The sequence below is a fragment of the Gadus chalcogrammus genome, chromosome 5 (genome assembly GCF_026213295.1).
Source record: "Gadus chalcogrammus isolate NIFS_2021 chromosome 5, NIFS_Gcha_1.0, whole genome shotgun sequence".
Lineage (NCBI taxonomy): Eukaryota > Metazoa > Chordata > Actinopteri > Gadiformes > Gadidae > Gadus > Gadus chalcogrammus.
Window position 1 is genome coordinate 2,431,457 of NC_079416.1, and position 27,190 is coordinate 2,458,646.

Below are 27,190 nucleotides of genomic sequence, written 5' to 3' on the forward strand. Positions count from 1 at the left end.
TGCAAGCAGTTATGCAGGGGTCCAAGAAGTGTGCATTTCGCCGGCACAACGCGGAGTATGTGTTCAAAACAAATGGGCTTGGCCTATGCCAAAAGATGCAACTGACTCCAGTGAATCTGTGGATATAAAGGTTTTGACTGTGGGAGGTTCGTTGTGGGAGTTATAGCCCAAAACGCGTTTTGAGAACATTCCATTGGCCAGTTAGGAGATATATTATTTCGTCGTTTTTTTGCGACCCCTTGTGGCGAAATTTTCCAAAGACAATTTTCCTTTGCCAAATAACTCCCGCCCACATTAATAATTCTTGGCCATATTTTTTTATATAGACTCGGGTTTGCCCCTTGATGGTTCCCTTATAGTTTGAAGAACATTCCTTTGGCCAATTAGAAGATATACAATTTCCTCGTTTATTGCGCCCCCTTATGGCGAAATATTCCGATTATTTTACTGAACGCCAGTAGGGGTAGCATCGACATGTGTCAAAAATGTGGACTTGATCCGATGTTTAATTTTGGTATTTTTTAATTTTTTTGCGTTTCGACGTAAAACGTAGCTAATAAACAGATATTCAAAACGCTACCGTTTCGTCGTCAAAGGGCAAATCAAAAAAGTGTTCAAAAATGTCTTTGCGTGTCTGTCTGAAGATTTCGTGTGCAAAGTTTGGTGTTGATTGGTCAAGAAATGTGGGAGGAGTAGCGAAAAAACAGTTTTACGGTTTTCGCGATTTTGCGAAAAAAAATTATAGACGCAAATGGGCGTGGCCTATGCCAAAAGATGCAGCAGACTCCAGTGGATATGTGGGTACAAGTTTTTGACTGTGGGAGGTTCGGTGTGGGAGTTATAGCCCCAAACGCGTTTTCCCTTGGTATAGCGCCACCTAGTGTTCGGCGTGTCTGGATTTTGTCGTCTGCGTAGTCCGAAGAGATCTGGATCTAGTCATGCAATTCGCGTGTCGGCACCATTTACGGTTTGGGCTGTGGTCCCACTTTTAGGGAGGTAAGAATAATAATAATAATCCTTACAAAAACAATAGGGATCCAACCTGTTGGCTTGGACCCCTAATAAAAAAATATATAATAGCGCACAGAAAACGTGGGATACTACAACTAGGCAAAGTCAATCCATGGACTTTGGCGCCGCCACATGGATGGTAGAAGTAACCGCATGGCTCATAGAAAATATATTCTGGCTATGCGAGGCTATCGATATCCCCAAATTAACAACCAAAATAATCTTTAAATCCAAATCCCTAGGTTTCCTTTGTAAATAAATAAATAAATAACTGAGAAAATATAGAGACTTCGGTAATCCCACCAATTACAACTATCTCAATTCCTCCCTTGACACAATATTGTCCTTGAATGATCCATTATATTTGATAGTCCCAGTAGCCCTAATCATCTGCCTCCATTTATATTCGGCAGATATTCTGCAATCTGTTCTCTCCATATCTTTCACCCTAGTGGGTTTCGTCCAATTATAAAGATAGGCGTCATTTTTAACAACATTCTTTGCAAGAGACCCAACAGGGGCGTAGGAGGAGCAAGTATGTTTGTCATATTTTCACAGACCTGGGGCCTCATGTACTAAGACTTGCGTGGATTTCATACTGAAACTTGGCGTACGCCAAAACCCAGAAACTGTTTTACGCACAAATAAATTCAGATGCATCAAAGTGTGCGAACGCATGGATCCAAGCACGTTTATTTTGTACATCTCGATCAACGTGGAATTGAGCGCACATGCCGAGGTGCCAAACTCCTCCCTGTCCACGCCCTCATTTAAATATGCAATTTCATTTAAATAGGCCTCTGGACCTGAGATTCACCTCTTAATCCGATCCCCTGGCACCATGAACAGAGGCAAAAAACGAAACTTCACGGAGTCTGAGCTCGAGATTTTGCTCCACGAGGTAGAAATGCGCAAGCATATGCTATTGGAACCCTGTCAACAGGGATAAATGCAAAACAAAAGAGAAGTGAGTGGGAGTGTGTTTGCGAGGCCGTCAATGCAGTGGGGTCTCAGCAGCGCACACACTCTGAAATTAAAAAAAAGTGGTCAGACCTCAAGGTGGAGGTGAGGCGGAGGGTTTCTGCCCACCGCCGAAGCGTGACCGCAACAGGTGGGGGGACGGGAGTGGGGGAACTCTCCCCCTTCGATTTGAGAGTGGCCGCTTTGATCGGTGACACAGCTCTCACCGGAGTGGTGGGAGCCCATGAAGGGGACGCCGATCATCCCCAAGGTAAATATGCTGAAGTCATAAATGCTGTAATTATACTGGTCATACAATTGGCTGCTTGCAATACACATAAGTCGTGCGTAAAGATGCCAGGATATTAAAGACTTTGACTCGTGTTTATTAACTTATTTTTTTTATTTTTGAGTAGACAAGCAAGGAGAGGGCACGGATTGCTCCGTCGGCCCCGGCGTCTCCAGCGCCCTTCGGATTTGACCATTTGCGATGTCCTCTAACAACGCTAACGCAGCCATTTTTAAAACTATTTTCTTCATCCATTGCGCATGCTTTTATAGCCACCCCTGGGGCCTCATGTACTAAGGTTGCGTACGCACAAAAACGTGGCGTACGTCCTTTTCCACGCTCACGTTCAGGGGCCGTATTCACAAAGGATCTTAGGGCTAAAAGTAGGTCCTAACTGGCGAATTTAGGAGTAACTCCTAAAAATAATGGGCGTGTCACTCTTAAATTTAGGACTCCTAACTTTTTTCACTAAGAGCAATTCACAAAGTATTTTAGGACTAAAAGTAGCACCTAAGTCTAGGAGAGCTTAAAAGTCCTCAAGAGGACTCCTAACTCAGTAAGACCTATTCACAAAGAATCTTAAAATGCCTGCGAGACGAAATGTTAGGGTATTCAACTTATTGTGGAGTTAATGAGCGATGCAATAACATCCCCGACTAACAGGAATAATCCGATTAGTCCCGAAATAAAATGTTATAAAAATTATAAATTATAAAAAAATATATATAACTTATAAAAAATAAAAATAATTGCGCCATCAAAAGACGAGGACGTGTTCGTCAATAGGAAGAAAGTGCATTCCATCAACACGCAGGTTGTTTTTGATGCAAATTTTAACATAGCCTACTGGATGTTGTTGCAAAGTGGCCTGGATCTTCAGCTACCCATGATTCGCGCATTTTAATGGTGAGCGGTCTGAGGCAGCTTTTTGAGATGTAGGAGTTGGGTGTCACTTGCTGGGTGACAGTGACTATCCATGCAAGACGTGGCTCTAGACACCCTACCTTAATCCACAACCGGGAGCACAGTTAAAGTGTAACATGTAAGTGATTACGCAGATAACGCTTAGTCCTATGCGTAAAACACATCGTATTGGCTCTTTGCGAGCACACAAACATACACGAAATGTTGTGGAGAGAGGAATTGGGCAGATGAAACGTCGGTTTCATGTCCTCCACGGCGAAATACGCCTCACCCCAGAGAGGGCAAGCACAGTAATCACTGTATGTGCCATTCTACACAACCTTTGCAAGCGGAGGAACATTCCACAGCCAGACGATGATGATGATGATGATGATGATGATGGCGATCAACATTACAAGGAATTTGGCCGTGTGGAACCGAGTGGACTGGCATTTAGGGATCACTTTGAAAAAACATTTTAGGTAAACACCTTGGCACAAATCAGTCAACACTTGGGTAGTTCGTAACATTTATTTTCTTTTAGATTTTACGTATTTTTATTGTTTGCTTTCTCTCTCTCTTGAACGTGCAGGCTACAACGCCATTATCGTGGTCTGCACAAAATTGTCATCATGCGTGTATTCTGCTAACTGCACTATAACTACTTAATAGGAATTCATTTCTAGCCTAGGCTATTTCCTTGTTTTTCCGTGATTCAGTGGGCTCGTCTGAACAACCAATCACCGAACTGACCGCTTCTAAACTCGTGCACGAGAATTGACGTCATCCATAGCAACGGCGCGTCACTCTTAGTTCACTCTTTGTGATTTATCCTTAGTAAGAGTAGGTCTCAGCGGCTTTGTGAATAACTTTTAAGAAAAAACTCCTACGTAAAATGTTTTAGCGCGAGTTAGGAGCACTCCTAGCGGTAAGATAAAATGCTTTGTGAATACGGCCCCAGATGTACAAAACGTGAAATGACCGTAAAAATGTGCGGTCCCCACGCCAGCTCCAGAGCTGTCGTACGCACGTTTCTACAGCTATAGTTCCTTTGGCGACACTTAGAGGTGACGCTGGGAAACTGGGAAAAAAGGTGAAAACAATGACTCAGAGTGATTTGCACATCAGAGACACACTAATGAACAATTAACACACCTTGCAATTATATGGGTGGCTATAAAAGCATGCGCAATGGATGAAGAATTTTTTTTTAAAAATGGCTGCGTTAGCGTTGTTAGAGGACATCGCAAATGGTCAAATCCGAAGGGCGCTGGAGACGCCGGGGCCGACGGAGGAGACGCCGGGGCCGACGGAGGAGACGCCGGGGCCGACGGAGGAGACGCCGGGGCCGACGGAGCAATCCGTGCCCTCTCCTTGCTTGCTATTCAAAAATAAAAAAATTAAGTTAATAAACACGAGTCAAAGTCTTTAATATCCTGGCATCTTTACGCACGACTTATGTGTATTGCAAGCAGCCAATTGTATGACCAGTATAATTACAGCATTTATGACTTCAGCATATTTACCTTGGGGATGATCGGCGTACCCTTCATGGGCTCCCACCACTCCGGTGAAAGCTGTGTCACCGATCAAAGCGGCCACTCTCAAATCGAAGGGGGAGAGTTCCCCCACTCCCGTCCCCCCACCTGTTGCGGTCACGCTTCGGCGGTGGGCAGAAACCCTCCGCTTCACCTCCACCTTGAGGTCTGACCACTTTTTTTTAATTTCAGAGTGTGTGCGCTGCTGAGACCCCACTGCATTGCCGGCCTCGCAAACACACTCCCACTCACTTCTCTTTTGTTTTGCATTTATCCCTGTTGACAGGGTTCCAATAGCATATGCTTGCGCATTTCTACCTCGTGGAGCAAAATCTCGAGCTCAGACTCCGTGAAGTTTCGTTTTTTGCCTCTGTTCATGGTGCCAGGTGATCGGATTAAGAGGTGAATCTCAGGTCCAGAGGCCTATTTAAATGAAATTGCATATTTAAATGAGGGCGTGGACAGGGAGGAGTTTGGCACCTCGGCATGTGCGCTCAATTCCACGTTGATCGAGATGTACAAAAGAAACGTGCTTGGATCCATGCGTTCGCACACTTTGATACATCTGAATTTATTTGTGCGTAAGACAGTTTCTGGGTTTTGGCGTACGCCAAGTTTCAGCATGAAATCCACGCAAGTCTTAGTAAACGCACAAAACGGGGCTGAAACTGGCGTACGTGACTTTCCACGCCAAGGTTGTGATCTATAAAAAACCAACTTGACGGGAAAATGTGCGCAGCCCTAAGCAAACTCTGACCCATGCGTACGCATGGTTTGGAGGAAAAGGAGAATTGGCGACACAGATGGTGTGGGGGTGAACTGAAGTCAGACCGAAGAATTGTAGAGTGAGAAGAACGATTACCTATGTTTTATCATCGCCCTTCATAAATTTAATTTCAACCCGTATCATGCGTTAAATCCTAATCAGAATAATTTAAGTCAACTGCGTTATTTCTCAGTTATTACTCCAGAAACATTAAAAAAAATTCTCTATATTTAATCCCGTCACTCCATACTGTCCACTGACGGCGCGACTGCATGGAATAAAGCATCTGCCCAACATGTGTCAATAACATAATATTTGTATGTGACACTGTAAACACATAATCAAATGTCAATTAAATCCCAAGTGTGGAAAACCAAGCCACACTCCTCATCAAAAACGTTGTCCGTTACTCTTGATGCTTTTCATGACAAATCACGCATTCAAAAGGGGTTATATTCAAGAACATTTTACGTGGGTGATTACAAACTGATTAACCAAGCTGTTCTCGGTCAGTCTTATTACCGTAACCCTAGAAATACAGCGGTGAGCCCAGTGCGTAATGCTGCACCATGGCACTGCTGGCGGACCATGCAAATGGCAGGATTCGGAGGGAGAGGGTCTTCAGGGACCATAACGATTTATTGGTACATAAAAGTATGTACCTTTATGTCAGGCTACTTCTTTTTTAATCCACGCGCTCCGTGCCACTGACAGAGTTCACTGCTGCAGCAACATGTTGCCACTCACTCTGCTTTTTGTTGTTAGTGATCCCAAAATACAAGTTTTATAAATGAGACCCCTGATGTCATAGATGCATTTTTATAATTTTGATTGAGAGGGGACATCTTGAAATAAAGGTGCTTGTTTAATTATAGTTCTGTGTAATTGTTCTTTGCCTAGAGGACACCATGAGTAAAATTCTGCACATCTTATCTCTCTCTCTCTCTCTCTCTCTCTCTCTCTCTCTCTCTCTCTCTCTCTCTCTCTCTCTCTCTCTCTCTCTCTCTCTCTCTCTCTCTCTCTCTCTCTCTCTCTATCGAGAGAGAGAGAGAGAGATAGAGAGATAGATAGATAGATAGATAGATAGATAGATAGATAGATAGATAGATAGATAGTTTATGGTTAAGGTCCCAAGCGCTCTTCTTCGGTTGCGTCACTCGTTCCCCATTGGTCGGTCCAGTCACTCGTTCCACTTTGGTCAGTCTGTACCATGGTCTGTACAGGGTGCCAATCGTTCCCCATTGGTCGGCCCGCACAGGACAGCGACTCCCAGAGCCGGAAGTGACACACACCCATCTCCGTAACACAGAACTAGACATGGAGAGCTCTGTGTGTGTTCGGCGTGTCTTTAAAGGTCGGAAACCTTTTGCTGAATAATCGGAGCCCGATGAAAGGACACGGCTTATTCACATCATCTGAGGTATGGCTTTATATTTAAAATGTTCAATAGAGGCTTAGGGTGTGGCCTTTTGTTCGGGTTAGCTTCCCTGCTAGCAACACTAATGCTAATGTTGTGAAAGTGAACACCGGCCATTATTATAATAATAATAATAAATAAATAAAATGTTAATCTGCAAGCAAGGTAGAATGGATAACCTAGTGGCGTCGATGACGGCCATTGTCTCGCAAACATTTTTTTACATTTGTTAACACGCCATACAACCAGGAGTAATAAATAATTATACTGCGTCATTTTAAAGTAAACTAGGCTAGGACCAGGGTCTGTGAGTGGTGCTGCTGTCTGCTGGTCTATATGGACCAGGCTCTGTGAGTGGTGCTGCTGTCTCCTGGTCTATATGGACCAGGCTCTATGAGTGTCTCCTGGTCTATATGGACCAGGCTCTGTGAGTGTCTCCTGGTCTATATGGACCAGGCTCTGTGAGTGGTGCTGCTATGAGTCCTGGGGCCGTATTCACAAAGGATCTTAGGGCTAAAAGTAGGTCCTAACTGGCGAATTTAGGAGTAAATCCTAAAAATAATGGGCGTGTCACTCTTAAATTTAGGACTCCTAACTTTTTTCACTAAGAGCAATTCACAAAGTATTTTAGGACTAAAAGTAGCACCTAAGTCTAGGAGAGCTTAAAAGTCCTCAAGAGGACTCCTAACTCAGTAAGACCTATTCACAAAGAATCTTAAAATGCCTGCGAGACGAAATGTTAGGGTATTCAACTTATTGTGGAGTTAATGCGCGATGCAATAACATCCCCGACTAACAGGAATAATCCGATTAGTCCCGAAATAAAATGTTATAAAAATTATAAGTTATAAAAAAATATATATAACTTATAAAAAATAAAAATAATTGCGCCATCAAAAGACGAGGACGTGTTCGTCAATAGGACAAAAGTGCATTCCATCAACACGCAGGTTGTTTTTGATGCAAATTTTAACATAGCCTACTGGATGTTGGTGCAAAGTACCCATGATTCGCGCATTTTAATGGTGAGCGGTCTGAGGCAGCTTTTTGAGATGTACCAGTTGGGTGTCACTTGCTGGGTGACAGTGACTATCCATGCAAGACGTGGCTCTAGACCAGGGGTGCCCAACCTTTTTTGACCCAAGATCTACTTTTCAAGTAGCCAACCTCCCGAGATCTACCAGCAAACCTACCTTCAAGGGGGGGGGGGGGGGTAGAGAACAATTGTTGACGGGGGGGGGGGGGGGGGGGGGGGGGGTTGTATCGTGAACCTACGGACTTCAGTGGGGGTTTCATTCCGTCTGCGCACGGCACCTTCTCAACGATAATCAATAATCTTCCTCCCACTCAGGGTGAAAATGGTAGGTCTTAGCTTGTTTCCCCTCAGCCATGCCAACGTTTAGGAGTGTGTAACTACTGTTGACGGCTTTCAACTGCTGTTAACAGCACATGCGCTACTGCGCGTATATGTCCCGCGCAAATTTAATTTTATTAAAAAAAAATAATAATAATAATATTTTTTTTTTTTTTTTTTTCTTCAAACCTCGCGATCGACTTGGGATCTGTCGGCGATCTACTGGTAGACCGCGATCGACTGGTTGGGCACCCCTGCTCTAGACACCCTACCTTAATCCACAACCGGGAGCACAGTTAAAGTGTAACATGTAAGTGATTACGCAGATTACGCTTAGTCCTATGCGTAAAACACATCGTATTGGCTCTTTGCGAGCACACAAACATACACGAAATGTTGTGGAGAGAGGAATTGGGCAGATGAAACGTCGGTTTCATGTCCTCCACGGCGAAATACGCCTCACCCCAGAGAGGGCAAGCACAGTAATCACTGTATGTGCCATTCTACACAACCTTTGCAAGCGGAGGAACATTCCACAGCCAGACGATGATGATGATGATGATGGCGATCAACATTACAAGGAATTTGGCCGTGTGGAACCGAGTGGACAGGCATTTAGGGATCACTTTGAAAACACATTTTAGGTAAACACCTTGGCACAAATCAGTCAACACTTGGGTAGTTCGTAACATTTATTTTATTTTAGATTTTACGTATTTTTATTGTTTGCTTTCTCTCTCTCTTGAACGTGCAGGCTACAACGTCATTATCGTGGTCTGCACAAAATGGTCATCATGCGTGTATTCTGCCAACTGCACTATAACTACTTAATAGGAATTCATTTCTAGCCTAGGCTATTTCCTTGTTTTTCGGTGATTCAGTGGGCTCGTCTGAACAACCAATCACCGAACTGACCGCTTCTAAACTCGTGCACGAGAATTGACGTAATCCATAGCAACGGCGCGTCACTCTTAGTTCACTCTTTGTGATTTATCCTTAGTAAGAGTAGGTCTCAGCGGCTTTGTGAATAACTTTTAAGAAAAAACTCCTACGTAAAATGTTTTAGCGCGAGTTAGGAGCACTCCTAGCGGTAAGATAAAATGCTTTGTGAATACGGCCCCTGGGGCCGTATTCACAAAGGATCTTAGGGCTAAAAGTAGGTCCTAACTGGCGAATTTAGGAGTAAATCCTAAAAATAATGGGCGTGTCACTCTTAAATTTAGGACTCCTAACTTTTTTCACTAAGAGCAATTCACAAAGTATTTTAGGACTAAAAGTAGCACCTAAGTCTAGGAGAGCTTAAAAGTCCTCAAGAGGACTCCTAACTCAGTAAGACCTATTCACAAAGAATCTTAAAATGCCTGCGAGACGAAATGTTAGGGTATTCAACTTATTGTGGAGTTAATGCGCGATGCAATAACATCCCCGACTAACAGGAATAATCCGATTAGTCCCGAAATAAAATGTTATAAAAATTATAAGTTATAAAAAAAAATATATAACTTATAAAAAATAAAAAATAATTGCGCCATCAAAAGACGAGGACGTGTTCGTCAATAGGAAGAAAGTGCATTCCATCAACACGCAGGTTGTTTTTGATGCAAATTTTAACATAGCCTACTGGATGTTGTTGCAAAGTGGCCTGGATCTTCAGGTACCCATGATTCGCGCATTTTAATGGTGAGCGGTCTGAGGCAGCTTTTTGAGATGTACCAGTTGGGTGTCACTTGCTGGGTGACAGTGACTATCCATGCAAGACGTGTCTCTAGACACCCTACCTCAATCCACAACCGGGAGCACAGTTAAATGTAAGTGATTACGCAGATTACGCTTAGTCCTATGCGTAAAACACATCGTATTGGCTCTTTGCGAGCACACAAACATACACGAAATGTTGTGGAGAGAGGAATTGGGCAGATGAAACGTCGGTTTCATGTCCTCCACGGCGAAATACGCCTCACACCAGAGAGGGCAAGCACAGTAATCACTGTATGTGCCATTCTACACAACCTCTGCAAGCGGAGGAACATTCCACAGCCAGACGATGATGATGATGATGATGATGGCGATCAACATTACAAGGAATTTGGCCGTGTGGAACCGAGTGGACAGGCATTTAGGGATCACTTTGAAAACACATTTTAGGTAAACACCTTGGCACAAATCAGTCAACACTTGGGTAGTTCGTAACATTTATTTTCTTTTAGATTTTACGTATTTTTATTGTTTGCTTTCTCTCTCTCTTGAACGTGCAGGCTACAACGTCATTATCGTGGTCTGCACAAAATTGTCATCATGCGTGTATTCTGCTAACTGCACAATAACTACTTAATAGGAATTAATTTCTAGCCTAGGCTATTTCCTTGTTTTTCGGTGATTCAGTGGGCTCGTCTGAACAACCAATCACCGAACTGACAGCTTCTAAACTCGTGCACGAGAATTGACGTAATCCATAGCAACGGCGCGTCACTCTTAGTTCACTCTTTGTGATTTATCCTTAGTAAGAGTAGGTCTCAGCGGCTTTGTGAATGACTTTTAAGAAAAAACTCCTACGTAAAATGTTTTAGCGCGAGTTAGGAGCACTCCTAGCGGTAAGATAAAATGCTTTGTGAATACGGCCCCTGGTCTATATGGACCAGGCTCTATGAATGTCTCCTGGTCTATATGGACCAGGCTCTGTGAGTGTCTCCTGGGGCCGTATTCACAAAGCATTTTATCTTACCGCTAGGAGTGCTCTTAACTCGCGCTAAAACATTTTACGTAGGAGTTTTTTCTTAAAAGTTATTCACAAAGCCGCTGAGACCTACTCTTACTAAGGATAAATCACAAAGAGTGAACTAAGAGTGACGCGCCGTTGCTATGGATTACGTCAATTCTCGTGCACGAGTTTAGAAGCGGTCAGTTCGGTGATTGGTTGTTCAGACGAGCCCACTGAATCACCGAAAAACAAGGAAATAGCCTAGGCTAGAAATGAATTCCGAAATGAAGTAGTTATAGTGCAGTTAGCAGAATACACGCATGATGACAATTTTGTGCAGACCACGATAATGACGTTGTAGCCTGCACGTTCAAGAGAGAGAGAAAGCAAACAATAAAAATACGTAAAATCTAAAAGAAAATAAATGTTACAGAGAACTACCCAAGTGTTGACTGATTTGGGCCAAGGTGTTTACCTAAAATGTGTTTTCAAAGTGATCCCTAAATGCCAGTCCACTCGGTTCCACACGGCCAAATTCCTTGTAATGTTGATCGCCATCATCATCATCATCATCATCATCATCATCGTCTGGCTGTGGAATGTTCCTCCGCTTGCAAAGGTTGTGTAGAATGGCACATACAGTGATTACTGTGCTTGCCCTCTCTGGGGTGAGGCGTATTTCGCCGTGGAGGACATGAAACCGACGTTTCATCTGCCCAATTCCTCTCTCCACAACATTTCGTGTATGTTTGTGTGCTCGCAAAGAGCCAATACGATGTGTTTTACGCATAGGACTAAGCGTAATCTGCGTAATCACTTACATGTTACACTTTAACTGTGCTCCCGGTTGTGGATTGAGGTAGGGTGTGTCTAGAGCCACGTCTTGCATGGATAGTCACTGTCACCCAGCAAGTGACACCCAACTCCTACATCTCAAAAAGCTGCCTCAGACCGCTCACCATTAAAATGCGCGAATCAAACTGAAGATCCAGGCCACTTTGCAACAACATCCAGTAGGCTATGTTAAAATTTGCATCAAAAACAACCTGAGTGTTGATGGAATGCACTTTCTTCCTATTGACGAACACGTCCTCGTCTTTTGATGGCGCAATTATTTTTATTTTTTATAAGTTATATATATATTTTTATAACTTATAATTTTTATAACATTTTATTTCGGGACTAATCGGATTATTCCTGTTAGTCGGGGATGTTATTGCATTGCGCATTAACTCCACAATAAGTTGAATACCCTAACATTTCGTCTCGCAGGCATTTTAAGATTCTTTGTGAATAGGTCTTACTGAGTTAGGAGTCCTCTTGAGGACTTTTAAGCTCTCCTAGACTTAGGTGCTACTTTTAGTCCTAAAATACTTTGTGAATTGCTCTTAGTGAAAAAAGTTAGGAGTCCTAAATTTAAGAGTGACACGCCCATTATTTTTAGGAGTTACTCCTAAATTCGCCAGTTAGGACCTACTTTTAGCCCTAAGATCCTTTGTGAATACGGCCCCTGGTCTATATGGACCAGGCTCTGTGAGTGTCTCCTGGTCTATATGGACCAGGCTCTGTGAGTGTCTCCTGGTCTATATGGACCAGGCTCTGTGAGTGTCTCCTGGTCTATATGGACCCGGCTCTGTGAGTGTCTCCTGGTCTATATGGACCAGGCTCTGTGAGTGTCTCCTGGTCTATATGGACCAGGCTCTGTGAGTGTCTCCTGGTCTATATGGACCAGGCTCTGTGAGTGTCTCCTGGTCTATATTATGGACCAGGCTCTGTGAGTGTCTCCTGGTCTATATGGACCCGGCTCTTTGAGTGTCTCCTGGTCTATATGGACCAGGCTCTGTGAGTGTCTCCTGGTCTATATGGACCAGGCTCTGTGAGTGGTGGTGCTCTCTTCTGGTCTATATGGACCAGGCTCTGTGAGTGGTGGTGCTCTCTTCTGGTCTATATGGACCAGGCTCTGTGAGTCATTGTGCTGTCTCCTGGTCAACATGGACCAGGCTCTCTAAGTGGTGGTGCTGTCTTCTGGTCTATATGGACCAGGCTCTCTAAGTGGTGTTGCTGTCTCCCGTCACTGTGGCCTGTCTCCATCACAATAACAGCAGCGCTGCATTGACTGTTTTCTACAGTCCACATTTGTGCCAAAGAGTAACTGAAGGGGCTGTGGATGAGCATCATCAACACACAGGCCTATTCAATGCTACGTATATCTCCACAGTGTGTGGTCATGTTCTCATCTTATAGCTGTCATAGTGCAAGAAGATACCCTGTCAATTGTGGATGTTGTGGATTCTGCCACTACAATTGTCTATTATTTGTTTTTTATATATTATACAATATATTAATAAGTAGTCGATATAGTTAAGAAGTCAATATAGTTAGGGACTCAATATGGTGTGGTTAGTATGGCAGCTGCTTTCTCTAGTGAGGGGATGTTTGATACCGACAGCCCTGCATCGCCTTAAACATTTATTTCTTAACTAAAGGATATTAAATGTTGACGATGATGGCACCCATTGTATTACTAACCATCCCTGGAAGAGGGATTCACTAAGGGACTTCTCTTCTTGCCCTCTTGGGGGACTAGGATTAGGGGTATTTCATAAATATTTTTAAGACTTTAACTGTGTTAAGGTCCTATGAAAATGAAACTGTATCGCGTTTTCGACGCACTGATTCAGAGCTTGTGACAATTGACTAGTTCCGTGATGGGTGATGCCTGATGATTCAAACTCTAAGAATCCACCGGGTAGTGCGGATTGATTCGAAAGATTTGATGTAAGGCCTGCCATAATATGCACCCCACACAGTATTTACCTCGGCATCAGGGCTAGTGTGTGTAATCAGAGTATGTTTCATGCAGGTGAAACCTTCCTAGTTTGTTTTAATTAATTTTGAATGTTAAATATTCAATGTTAAATCCCAAATAAATTGTTGACATTTCTAAACGCAAGCCGTAGACTCCATCATTAAATGTATTCATTTTCGCGGTTATTCAGCTTCTTCTCCTCCGGAAAAACACGACCGCATTGCATTGTGGTATACGGGAGTAACATGTAGGGCACATTGTATGTACACTCAAATTTTGGGTATTATTATCATCCTGCAGACAATGTGGATTTGTCAAAACTGATTTTTCTGGCAAAAAACATGATGATTGAGCGAAAGTCATCAGGGCTAAAGATTGGGGGGGGGGGGGGGGGGGGAGTAAAAATTAATCTGAGCAACAGTCTGAGCCAATGTTATTTATTTTTATTTCTTCATTTCAGAATCTTTATATTTTTGAGCAAAATTCTAGCTTTGTATTGTCTCATGTTCCTATTGTAAAAATCACAAAAGTGTGTTATGAACAACTTGAAGGACATGTTATGAAGCACATTTGTATTTAGCATTTTGATTTCTTACTGTACCGAAAATGAACCGAACCGTGACCTCAAAACCGAGGTACGTGCCGAGCCGAGATTTTTGTGTACCATTACACCCCTAGTTAGGCGTGTAAGTGGGTTCCTCCTACTGCGGTTATAGCGGACGCAGGAGAAGCCTTGTTGCTTCTATGAAATATTCTGTAGGTTGAGTCAGAGGTTACAGACTCGCTCTATTCTCTTGATCATCACTTTGCGTGTTCTGCAGAGAATTTCAAGATTTTTTGGCAGTTTTTTGTTTTACACATCCTTTTATTGTCATCTCATCCTCTGATGTGCCCTGAGTCTGATGTGCCCTGAGTCTGATGTGCCCTGAGTCTGATGTGTCCTGAGTCTGATGTGCCCTGAGTCTGATGTGCCCCTGAGACGTGGGTGGAAACCAATTATTATTATTATTATTATTATTATTATTTATTATTATTATTTTTTAAATCACAAATTAATAACTGATACCCTGGCCTGTAGAGGCCACCCCTATATCGAGCCAATTTGCAGTCTACTCTGTTGGTTTGCTTTCTTGTCCGTTACATTGGTCAGACATTACATCTGGCAGAGTCTAGGCAACATAACTTTTTTAAATACATGTTAAACATAAAATTCAACCAATTACTGTAGCTATATGTGACCAGTCACATTAAATTCCAGGAACTCATGTCTTTAAAGGCTGTCTTTCAAAGGACATTCCACCTACTGTTACTATATGGGACCCTTTATATGCAAGATTGCTACTCTGCCACAACACTCGGATGGGTTTTCTCGCCACTTAAAGTTTTAAAGAGGATCAAGTTTAAAATCGATATATCTTTGCACGGAAAAATCGGCTGGATTTATCTGTCAAAAATCCTTGAATTATGTCAAGGTATTACTTCCGAGTCAGAGGGAGAAATTGAAATTTAGTAGGTGAGGGCAGAATGGCTATAGCATGACCAAGGCAACCGGATGTGAATTTGTTATCGGAGTGTAATGGCTCTGATTACCACGACCAACATTTGCAATACGAACTATACACATGTGTGGACAAAAATGGAAAATGTTGTTGAAACAGGTTACTTCATTGGTTACACATTTTGTAATATTTGTTTTCAGGCACTTGAAAAGTCTACTGTATATTTAATATTTTTAACCTGTTGAAGTAGCCAGTGTATTATATAATTTGTGTATTATATAATTTTTATTTCAATGTCCATCATAAACCATAGACAGATATCAGAACATGTTGAGAGTTGGACCCCTTATTTTAATGGAAACAAACAATAAATATAATTAATTTAACCTCTAAACATTGCAGGCCATGTGTGGTTTGTGTTTGTTCGGTTAATCTATATTAATATCGGAAAATCCATTTCAACATGTTGAAGCTTCAGTTAGATATTCCTGTCTATAAATATATCAATATTGTCTGCAATTTTATTTCTGGAGTAAAGTCAGTTTATCAGTTCACATTTAGGTTAAGGTCTTTGGAAAAACTTGACTGCTTTGGACTATGGGATGGCAGAGTTAATCCGACCTGTTTTTGTTCTAAGGCATCTGATTGAAGACCTGTAGCCATGGAAGTCTCCAAACCTAATAATAACACTTTCCCAAGTTTGGGGGATCTGGACGACTTCCTCACCAAGCACAACTCCAACTTTGTTTGGCTTCTTGTGGGTAGGTACTTCAACACTGTAAGTATTCAGAAAAATTCATGAAGGTATAAAGGCAGGAAGACCGATCATATCAGTTACACCATGCTACACTGCTCAATCCAAAAAGTTTTTTTATGCTTTGTGCATTTTTTGATGACTCGGGCAAAGTTGTATATAAAGATTCAAGATGCTTTATTTATCCCGAGGGAAATTACTGTGCAATAGTTACAATACTAAGGTGGGAAAGTAATACAGGGTTAGAGTCAAAATAGATAAAATAGATGGAAATAAAATAAGTACAAACTAAATAAGTGAAAAGGAGCGATTGGATAAAAGTGGTATTAGTGAATTAGTGAATTTCCGTAGTTATTTTATAGACCAGATTTTGTACAGTTATTTTGTTTATTGACCCGTTTTGTGTTTTTATCTTCTAGCCACTATTCTGTCTTGCGGATGGATTATCTATTTAACCTATTATAACTCCCGCAACATCGGCCTCATCCTCACCATCATCATCAACCGGTTGTACAAGGATGGCTACATTCACATTGGTGAGATCATCGGGAGCGCTATGTGATTGGGAATGGGAATGCTACCAGAGCCCTGCACACACTTAACACTCCTTAGGTTTCAAAGGATGTAGTTCTTCTGAATGTTCAATTCTGACCTAGGAACAGTACACAGTGAAAATACTGTTGATTCTTATTGCCCACCCTCATCTTTTTTAGATGATGTAGCACTTTCACCAAGCCTGACCCCTGTGTTCTATACAGATATGATATGTGTTGCTGATATGTGTCTTTCACTGGTATTTTATTGAAGCAAACTGATACACAAATAATGCACAAATGGAGAAGTTGAGAAGGTTTACTTTAAATATAAAAGGGCTGTTCCGTCAAGACACCTTATATGATTTATTCCAAAGCGTTTAGTTCTATATTTTCTGTACAATTGATGCTATAAAAATATTTTTCAAGCATTGAATAATAAGCATAATTTGCTAACATTTTCTTTAAAACACTAAATTGGTTTCTCTCAACAGGCTCCTTCTCGTTCTCTGTCCTGTCGGGGAAGGTCATGTTCAGAGATGTCTACTTCATCAACCAGGACATGTCTATTCGGTACTTGGACCTTTCTGCTTTGTCACACTGTGCTCTGCACACAAGATTAGGTTTCAACACAGTTCCCCGAGTCTGGTGATTGGATAATCTAGTGTTCTGTTGTCTGCTGCCATAAAAGATGGATAGATTCATAGATGGATGGATATAAAAAAAATATAGCTTTGATATAATATAGCTTTTTTATAGCTTTGAATGATTGAATTTCAGATTTCTTTGTCCCTTTTGTGAAGTGAAACAAACGAAAAAAAGCATTGACTATCTTCCTAATTGGTCATTTAAATTTAGTTTAGTGTATCGGCCCAGTATTTCAGAGTAAACACAATCCTGGGCTCTGCCCTGTCACCGGTGCTTTGGTTGGTCGACAATGTTTTACTTTTTTTATATCAACTAGGATACAAGACGGTTTCCTCATATTCCGGTGGTGGAAAATGTTTAACCCCAAACAGAAACAACACGGTAAGTTTAAGCAGCCCATCCAGATTTTAAGAAGACCACTCAGAGTCATTACATGTCGGACTGAAGTTTGGCCTTGTTTTCCTGACGATTAGATCCCAAAGCAGAGACCAGGCTGTATGTTACCGTCAATGGCTTTGAGTTTCATGTCTACAATCGCACTGGCCTCTACGCTCAGCTCCAAGAGATCTTTGGCCTGGAGCCCACCCTTATCAACCCCTCGAAATATGAGGAGAAGTCACATGAGGACAGGGGAGCGACACTGGACAGGTAGGCCCTTCAGTCTTTTGGATAAAGCAGGAAACGTTTACTGTTTGCAATTCCTGATTTGTGGGGATAATTAAAGTTAAATTATTGTTATAATTTTTTCCTCAAAGGCAAACTTGCCATTGGCAGTAGGAGTTATTCCATCTACAACATTGTGCTACACTGCCAGGATTTCACGGGGTCACCGAGACATGGCAAAGGAGGCAGTTTAACGTTCAGTGTCATTTACTGATAACTTGCATAGCTCAGTATGCACGCAGGCATATTTCAGTACCATAAATATAGCAGTATGCGCACAGGCACATTTCAGTACCGTAAATATAGCAGTATGCACGTAGGCACATTTCAGTACGTATATGAGAATCACATTCTGCGGAGGCTTTGATGATGGGATCCAAAGAGAAAAATAAAGAGTCTATTGGATCAGAAACTGGTGTTGGCCGCCTATCCACATTATAGATAAAAGTTTTGGAAGATTCCCATTCCCCTGCCATTCTGTGATTGGCAGTGATCCGCAATTGGCAGATGATTGTTTGGATGATCGTGATCGGGCCCAAAATGCTGATCGGAGCATCTCCAATCTAGATGGTATCTAAATGGTCAGAATGTGGTCTTTTACAGTGTTACCATCAAGGAGGAGATCCCAGACCCTTCATCATCCTGGCGCTCCCTTATCCCGGTCATCAAGGTTAACATTAGTACGGTGAGTACCCCTCAGCCCTTACTAAGGAATAACAAAACTTTAAAACCCTCTGACCTGTTTAGGGCAGAAAAATCGGGCAATACACAGTCACAGTGCACAGTCAAAAAAAAGATAAAGTGAATGGCAGTCACCATATCTGGTGATGGTGCTGTTCTCAATACCCTTACACGTGACAAAAAACACTTCATACAGAGTTCTGCATGGGTTCATTGTTATGTTAAAGAGTGACATGTCCTCGCCTTGGAACCAGACCAAGCTGGCCAGCTCAGGATTGATTCACCCTGCAGATAAGGTCTGGCTCCCCTCCCATATAAAAAGAGACCTGCCAGGAACTAGACCAACCAATCACAACCGTAGATCAAATATAAGGCGGAATCAATTTGATGACGGTGCAGAGACGCAGAGTAGTGGTATTAACAACAACCAAAACAACAACAACAAACCTCTGCAGTGTATTCTGTAAGGAGCTCGGGAATGTAATGTGGTGCGAGTCCTTTCAGAGATTTAAAAACATAACTGAATTTTAAAATCAATTCTTAATAGAACAGGGAGCCAGTGGAGGGCCGCAAGTACGGGAGGACTAATGTGCTCCCACTGGCGTGTTCTTCTTAGAAGACTGGCAGCAGAGTTTTGAAATAATTGAAGCGGGATAAAGAGGAGGAGCTCATGCCAGCAAAAACAGCACCGCAATAGTCAAGGCGGGAAGTGTAACACTACACTAAGTGGACATGTAGACTGCCACGGGCAGATTAGAGTATAATTTGAGGAATAGAAGTCTTCCGTACGTGGAGGTATGTTGAGGTTGGTCGGTATGGCAATATGGCATTGGTATGCCTTAAAAACAGGTTTACCGAAAGATAACATACCTAAACATCACCAACCATGTTTCTGAAGCATACTGTGTTAAAATCCACTCTGAAACGGACGTTTGCGAAATTACGTGTGTACAGCTTTAAGGCCCAGCCTGTGTTTTAGAGAAGCCGCGGTTCAGAGAGGACAACTTCAAACGTATGTTTTATTTTTTTAGAGATATAGTCTTCAAATTTGTCATCTGTATAATATGGAATCTCCTCTTAGTAGCCATATTTTACGTCAGGTTCATTATGGTTGGATTTGAACTTCTGTTGGCTTTTTGTGGAAAGTATGAAAACTATACACTTTTGGAAACCTTATAGTATAAACAATCAGAAAAACAATGTTTCCATATGGCTCGAGTCCTATATGGCCGCCATCTTGGATTTTACAAAAATTGCTGCAGTGAAAAAGGTTTTCGTCGATATATCAGCTGCTAAATAACCTAGAGCTTTTATTTTGACAGTTAACTACCATTTTCCGGGCCAATTAATCCAATGGTAAAAAAATAAATAAGCTATATTCAACCTAAAACTTAATTGACTGACATTTTTAGTTTTATTGAATGTTTTTAACAAGTGATCAATCATGAACGTTCCACTATGTTAATGTCCATTAAGAGCCAACATGCTCCTCTTGACAGAAATGTGTTTAATGTTTAAGGCAATCAAGGAGTCTTTCCACATCATCACTATCATCGTAATCAGTTTCATACTTCTGTGTGTCCTCATCATTCCGACACTCATTGCCGCACTGGCAAAGATCGGTGCAGCGTAAGTTATTTTTTTCTGCAAGAACATCTGGCAGAAGAACAGTCTCTTTTGCATTGACAGCTAACCATCTCAATGATGGTGAACACTAAAAGATAGGTCTTATCATAACCCTAAAAGTACACATGAAATAAATTACAATACATGAGTTCACAGCAACAAGCGTATATCGATTTTTTTTTTATTATTGTTAGTATTGACCAGTTAGCTGAATTTCATAGGGTCCCGTTCTCTCTCTCCCTGTTTTCTCAGTTAAACACAAAAATCAACAACATTTGTCCCAGTGTTTGTTATATGTGAAATTAAGCAAAAAAATACGCTCTCCTTCTCTTTCTTGTTCGCAACGCCTTTCTTCTTGGTCGTTTCTTCTATTTGTCTCTAACTCATGCTGCAATCTTTCATCGATCGATGTTGTGGATTTAACGAAATATATGATGCTTCATTGCAGCAACATTTAGGATGATCGCGATGAGTTCTGCCCGTTCTGCCACCATGCTGTCTGTGGTCAAACCAAAACAAACTAGAGTGACAGCGGCCGCATTTATCTCGCCTCTTGCAAACTTGGACTCTATGTCATATCCCGCCCCTTGCAAGCCGACCCCCCTAAACCTCATGGTCGAAAATCCTGATGTTGAAATGCGAAGACATGTGGGAAAACGGCTTATAAGGAAAAAAATATTGCGCTTGCTTCATTACATAAGCAGACAATTATTGTGCTGCTCTATTACGTAATAGGTGAACGAAAATTGTATATGTTATTATTGCTATGGGTTTAATTACAACTAGAGGTTGAGCGCTCGGAAACTCTAGTAATAATACTAACGATTACAATAGGGTTCCTACGTTTTTCATAGGACACTAAAAATGGCAGCACTCGATTGTACATGTCGATTGTACAGACATGTCGATTGTACACAATCACAGCTCTTCTCTGCTGCAAGTATATTGTGTGTGTGTGTGTGTGTGTGTGTGTGTGTGTGTGTGTGTGTGTGTGTGTGTGTGTGTGTGTGTGTGTGTGTGTGTGTGTGTGTGTGTGTGTGTGTGTGTGTGTGTGTGTGTGTGTGTGTGTGTGTGTTATAGGGTCGCTTGGCCTTTGGGAACCACCACCTTCCCCAGACCTTGTGTGTGAACTTCGAGGACGCCTTCCTGACCTACGCCACCAAGCCGCCCTCCAGCCACCGGGACCGCTTCATGCACATCCTGAAGGGCTCGCTGGAGAACGTCCGCGTGATGCTGGTGCCCAGTCCTCGTTACGTGGGCATGCAGAACGACGAGTGAGGACATGGTTGAATTTAGAGCCAATATTTGTTTGTATTTACCAGGTTTTATATATATATAGATAAAGATATAGATATAGATATAGATATAGATATAGATATATAGATATAGGATAGATCATAGATGTATGGATAAAATTGTCAGCCAAAGATTGAATGAGTAACAAATCAAAAAATATTGAATAACTTAACCATTTCAGTGTTGAAATGTGTATCTTAGACCTCCGAGACTGATGGGAGAAGGCTTTGTTGTGATGCAGTCCAATGATGTTGATATATACTACTACCAAGATGAACCAGGTACACGCACGCACACTTTAATACAGAAGTACATTTTCCATTATTTCCTTGGTCCACACTTTTTTCTTGCAAAGTGTCAATACGGGATGAGCTGTAGACTGAAGTATGGGTGTGTGTTGTCAGGTGTAGTCATTAACGGGTTCAAGGTACGCATGGTCTGAGCCTAGAAGCTCCTCTCCTGTCCTGAGGCTAGAGGTTCCTCTCCTGTCCTGAGGCTAGAGGCTCCTCTCCTGTCCTGAGGCTAGAGGCTCCTCTCCTGTCCTGAGGCTAGAGGCTCCTCTCCTGTCCTGAGGCTAGAGGCTCCTCTCCTGTCCTGAGGCTAGAGGCTCCTCTCCTGTCCTGAGGCTAGAGGCTCCTCTCCTGTCCTGAGGCTAGAGGCTCCTCTCCTGTCCTGAGGCTAGAAGCTCCTCTCCTGTCCTGAGGCTAGAAGCTCCTCTCCTGTCCTGAGGCTAGAGGCTCCTCTCCTGTCCTGTCCTGAGGCTAGAGGCTCCTCTCCTCCTCCTGAGGCTAGAGGCTCCTCTCCTCTCCTGTCCTGGGGCTAGAGGCTCCTCTCCTGTCCTGAGGCTAAAGGCTCCTCTCCTGTCCTGAGGCTAGAGGCTCCTCTCCTGTCCTGAGGCTAGAGGCTCCTCTCCTGTCCTGAGGCTAGAAGCTCCTCTCCTGTCCTGAGGCTAGAAGCTCCTCTCCTGTCCTGAGGCTAGAGGCTCCTCTCCTGTCCTGTCCTGAGGCTAGAGGCTCCTCGTCTCCTGAGGCTAGAGGCTCCTCTCCTCTCCTCTCCTGAGGCTAGAGGCTCCTCGTCTCCTGAGGCTAGAGGCTCCTCTCCTCTCCTCTCCTGAGGCTAGAGGCTCCTATCCTGTCCTGAGGCTAGAGGCTCCTCTCCTCTCCTGAGGCTAGAGGCTCCTCTCCTCTCCTGAGGCTAGAGGCTCCTCTCCTCTCCTGTCCTGAGGCTAGAGGCTCCTCTCCTCTCCTGAGGCTAGAGGCTCCTCTCCTCTCCTGTCCTGAGGCTAGAGGCTCCTCTCGTCTCCTGAGGCTAGAGGCTCCTCTCGTCTCCTGAGGCTAGAGGCTCCTCTCGTCTCCTGAGGCTAGAGGCTCCTCTCGTCTCCTGAGGCTAGAGGCTCCTCTCGTCTCCTGAGGCTAGAGGCTCCTCTCCTCTCCTGTGGCTAGAAGCTCCTCTCCTCTCCTCTCCTCTCCTCTCCTCTCCTCTCCTGGTGGTAGAAACTCTTTTCCTCTCCTTGGGGTAGAAGCTGCTCTCCCGGCCTTCAGGGCCAGAGCCATTGTAACAGTTTATGTGGATGAATGTTATGATGATCCTGTTCGCCCCTGAACCTGAATGGTTGGCCAGTGTTGTTGTTGTTGTTGTGTTATTGACCTGGTGCTGCGCTCTGTGGGACCCTGTAGGGTGTATGCCTGCCTGGTAATTTGGCCGCCGTGGGACCCTGTGTAGGGCCGCCTGGTCATCTCGGTACTGAAGGGGGCAGAGTCTTGGTTTTCCTCCATTGTTACGTTCTACCATAGAGAAATTGAATCAGGCAAGTTTATTATGAGTGTGATTCTACAGTGGCCCGTTCACGGTGGTTATTTTCGACCTTAACAAACACTTTCTAAAAGAACGTGGCTTAAAGATCCCGCCTCCATGACCATGATCGGTTATCAAAATAAATATGAAGCAAAGAAAAGTCAAGCGTGCATTTAACCAGATTTTAGCTCATCAGACATAGTTTTATTAATCTAAAGCCAGATTTCTTGGAACTAATCGTAACATAACCATGTTCAGGAAAGTAAAGCACAGTAAAGCATCCCTATAGGTGTTGAGTCCCTGAATGTCCACACTGTGTCTGTGGATGAAGGTCTGGTTCCTGAGGAGCAGGACAGCGGTGAGGTGGAGGTGGGCGGCGTGGAAGACAAGCTGCAGGATCTGCCACCCTGCCGGGGCCTGGACATCGTCTGCGGCAAAGGAACCGACTTCAATTACGGACCCTGGGCCGACCGCCAAAGGTACACAAGTTGTGAAGTAAATGTAGCAAACGGGATCATCAGGTACTTGTGGGGTCAAGACAAAACCACCCTGAAAGAAGTCTGATCTTTGAACACTTCTCCCACCACAGAGATGCTCTGTGGAAGTTCTTTCTTCCGGCGGACTACCAGGCCATGAAGGTGACAGAGGAATCCCAACCGGGGAAACTACGGCAGATCCTGGCCTTCGAGCTGCGCATGAACATCATCGACAACGCCACCATCGACCTGCTCTTCACCAAGAACAGGGTACACACACATGACCAACCTCTTTATGTTCTGCTTTACAAAGTAATCCATATCTGTTTTTCCGACCCCTGGTTCTGTTGAGTTATCTCAGTTTTGTAATTATCTTTGATATATTTATTTAGTATTAACAGTTAATTCCTGATTACTTATGTTGGTAGTATACTTGGTAAAGGGTCCACCTATTGTCTCTATCCCCTCTCCCCCCTGTGCTGTTGACAGGAGACCAATGCCATTCATGTCAACGTTGGTGCGGGCTCCTACCTGGAGGTCAATATCCCCATGACCGTAGGAGAGGAAGGTAACCGACGATAAACATTGCATTTTAGATAAAAAAGATATTTACAACTGTAACAATGCCTGAGAGTTATTATGCATTTATTCCTGTTTACTTGATAAAAGTAGCTCCTGGCAAAGCCTAACAGGTTAATATCTGGTTTTGGCCTGTAAAATAATGTTCAAAGGGGTTGCTTATCATCTTTAACTTGGTGGATAGTTGTAATTGACCATTGATTTTTAACTATTTTTTTGGCTCTTATGCGGTAGGTCCCATGTGTGTGCGTAATTGATGGCTAAATGTTGTTATGACGTGACACGCTGTGCAGATCGGATCACATTTCTTTCTCCCCTCTGATATCCGATCCAGTGTAATAGGGCTAATATCGGAGCGATACCGATGCCGTGGATCGGATCGGGACATCCCTAGTTCCCACCCTTTGTTTGTTTAGAAGCAGCTGATTCTGGACTCGCCATCCTCATCCTCCTCGACCTGAGTGCAGCCTTTGACACGCTCTGTCACACCACCCTCCTCAACAAGCTAGCTTCCATTGGCATCACCCACACCCCCTTAGACTGGTTCACATCTTACCTATCTGGCCATAGTCAGACTATTTAACTGAAGACTTTAAATCCATCCCCTCATCCGTCATTTCAGGTGTGCCCAAGGGCTCTCTCAAGGGGCCCCTCCTCTTCATCATCTACCTCCTTCCCCTCGGTAATATCTTTATAGTTGATTGAAATTTTTTTAACATTCACTTCCACTGTTATGCTGATGACACCCAGCTCTACCTCACCACTAAACCCTCCCCTACTCTACCGCCCTTCTCCCTCACGGATTGTATCTCTGAAATAAAAATCCGGGCACCCTTAACTTCCTCAAATGAAACAGTAGCAAAACCGAGGTTCTCCTCATAGGTACTGTACTGACTAAGCCCTAAACTTAGTAGTACTGGTTGTTGATTCCGTTTATAGTTTCCGACGTGCGCCCAGCGCGCTCCAATTACCGCAAAAACAAAGACAGTTCAGTTTATTTTGCTGGTTTATTTTCCTTCCAATAATACACAGCCGCAATAATTCTAACTCAAAATACATGTAACAAAACAATAAACCCGAATTCCTCACTAAACTAAGATGCATTAACACACGGGGACACGGGCACACGGGCACAGTCGAAAAACTGTTTGCTTCCCCATCAACAACAACCTGTGATCAGGTTCAATCAGGTTAAATGCCTCACTCTGCTGACCCGAGGTCAACTGAACCACACAGTGGCACTGGGGTAAAATTACACGACAATAAAGCACATTTAATATGGCTCCTACACACCAGCCCCTAATTGCGTCTGCTAGAGCAATTACACCAACAATTTTAAATGAGCCATGAATACCAAAAAAATAAATAAAAATTAAAATATATATGTGTATATAAAGCTCATTTTTAAATGGGAACCAATTATTCCTTAGCTTCATTAAGCAAGCATATTTTGGTTATCGGTCGTTCAATGATATTTGTTTTGGTTTTTAAACGAACCACACGTACTAGACCTCTTTTATCAGGGAAGGTTTCCAGAACTCTTCCTAGCATCCATGACCCACGTGGTGCTGTGGAGTCTGCAACCATGACTAGGTCTCCAGGAACAAAACTCCTCTTCTCCTGGTTCCATTTTTGACGCTCCTGTAAAAGCGGGAGGTACTCACGGATCCACCTCTTCCAAAAGAGATCCGAGATGTACTGGGTTTGTTTCCATCTTCTCCTAGCATAAACATCCCTTTTGTCGAACAGTCCCGGTGGGAGAACTGGTTTTCCTTTGAGTAGCAGCAGATGGTTTGGCGTCAATGCCTCAAGGTCGTTAGGGTCCTCAGATAGCCTTGTGATGGGGCGATCGTTGAGCATAGCTTCAGCCTCACAGAGCACAGTATGGAACCCTTCGTCATCCAGGGTTTGCTGACAAAATCTTCCTGATCATCCGGATCATGCGCTCCCAAGCGCCACCGTGATGCGACCCAGCTGGAGGGTTAAAGCTCCACTTGATTCCTCTCTTGGACAAGGCTCTTTTAATGCGGTCGTGATTCAAAGAGGCTAAGGCTTCTCGCAGCTCTCTTTCTGCACTGACAAATTTGGTGCCATTGTCGGATCTTAAGTGTGAGACTTGTCCTCTTCGACAGATGAATCTACGCAATGCGTTGATGCACGAGTCTGTGTCGAGAGAATAGGCCACTTCCAGGTGCACAGCCCTGCTCGTCATACAAGTGAAAACCACTCCATATCTTTTCACGATGCTACGGCCTCTTCTCACGTCAACTGGCCCAAAGTAATCTACGCCAATGTTAGTAAATGGTGGTAGATCAGGGACCACTCTCTCTTCTGGCAGGTCTGCCATTTTTTGCTCACCGGCCTTTCCACCATGGAGCTTACAGATGAGGCATCTGGATATGATCCTCCTCACTGCAGTAGGTCCACTCGTTATCCAGTATTTTCTCCTTGCAGCAGAAAGAACATGATTTCTGCCTCCATGTCCGAGCTGTAGATGGATATGACGGAGGATAAGGTCGGAGATGTGTTGGTCTTTTGACAAGATGAGGGGATGTTTAATGTCCTCAGGGATTGCTGCCTTATTCAGCCGTCCCCCAACTCGTAGAAGTCCTCCATCTAAAACTGGATCCAATCTGAAGATGCTGCTACTTCTTGGCACTTGTGGCTTGCCAGAGGTTAGTGCAGCAAATTCGGTTGGGAATCTCTCTTGCTGGCAAAAAGCGATTATGGAGGCCTCAGCCTCCAAGAGATCTTCCAGCGTCACTTTCTGATTCCCAAATGATGTTGAGAAAGCTTGCATCTCCTTTTGCACATCCAACCTTGCTGCTCTAGTAGCACTGGTGCTTGCAAGCTCCAACTCCTTTCTCTTCTTACTCAGTTTGAGCAAAGTTCCTTT

The 27,190-nt window shown here is 43.3% G+C and overlaps 1 protein-coding gene across 1 annotated transcript in view; it reads left to right on the top strand.

Moving 5' to 3' along the window:
* Positions 1 to 6,724: 6,724 nt before the first annotated feature.
* The window catches only part of kiaa1109 (KIAA1109 ortholog), a 115,138-nt gene continuing 94,672 nt past the window's right edge, over positions 6,725 to 27,190 (top strand). The window contains exons 1-12 of the mRNA XM_056590573.1: positions 6,725 to 6,887; positions 15,882 to 16,005; positions 16,418 to 16,534; positions 17,026 to 17,104; positions 17,496 to 17,560; positions 17,653 to 17,827; positions 18,446 to 18,527; positions 21,230 to 21,423; positions 21,647 to 21,726; positions 23,571 to 23,718; positions 23,829 to 23,985; positions 24,205 to 24,283. Coding sequence (XP_056446548.1) covers positions 15,906 to 16,005; positions 16,418 to 16,534; positions 17,026 to 17,104; positions 17,496 to 17,560; positions 17,653 to 17,827; positions 18,446 to 18,527; positions 21,230 to 21,423; positions 21,647 to 21,726; positions 23,571 to 23,718; positions 23,829 to 23,985; positions 24,205 to 24,283 — 1,276 coding nt within the window. The 5' untranslated portion in view covers positions 6,725 to 6,887; positions 15,882 to 15,905. The remainder of the gene's footprint in view (positions 6,888 to 15,881; positions 16,006 to 16,417; positions 16,535 to 17,025; positions 17,105 to 17,495; positions 17,561 to 17,652; positions 17,828 to 18,445; positions 18,528 to 21,229; positions 21,424 to 21,646; positions 21,727 to 23,570; positions 23,719 to 23,828; positions 23,986 to 24,204; positions 24,284 to 27,190) is intronic.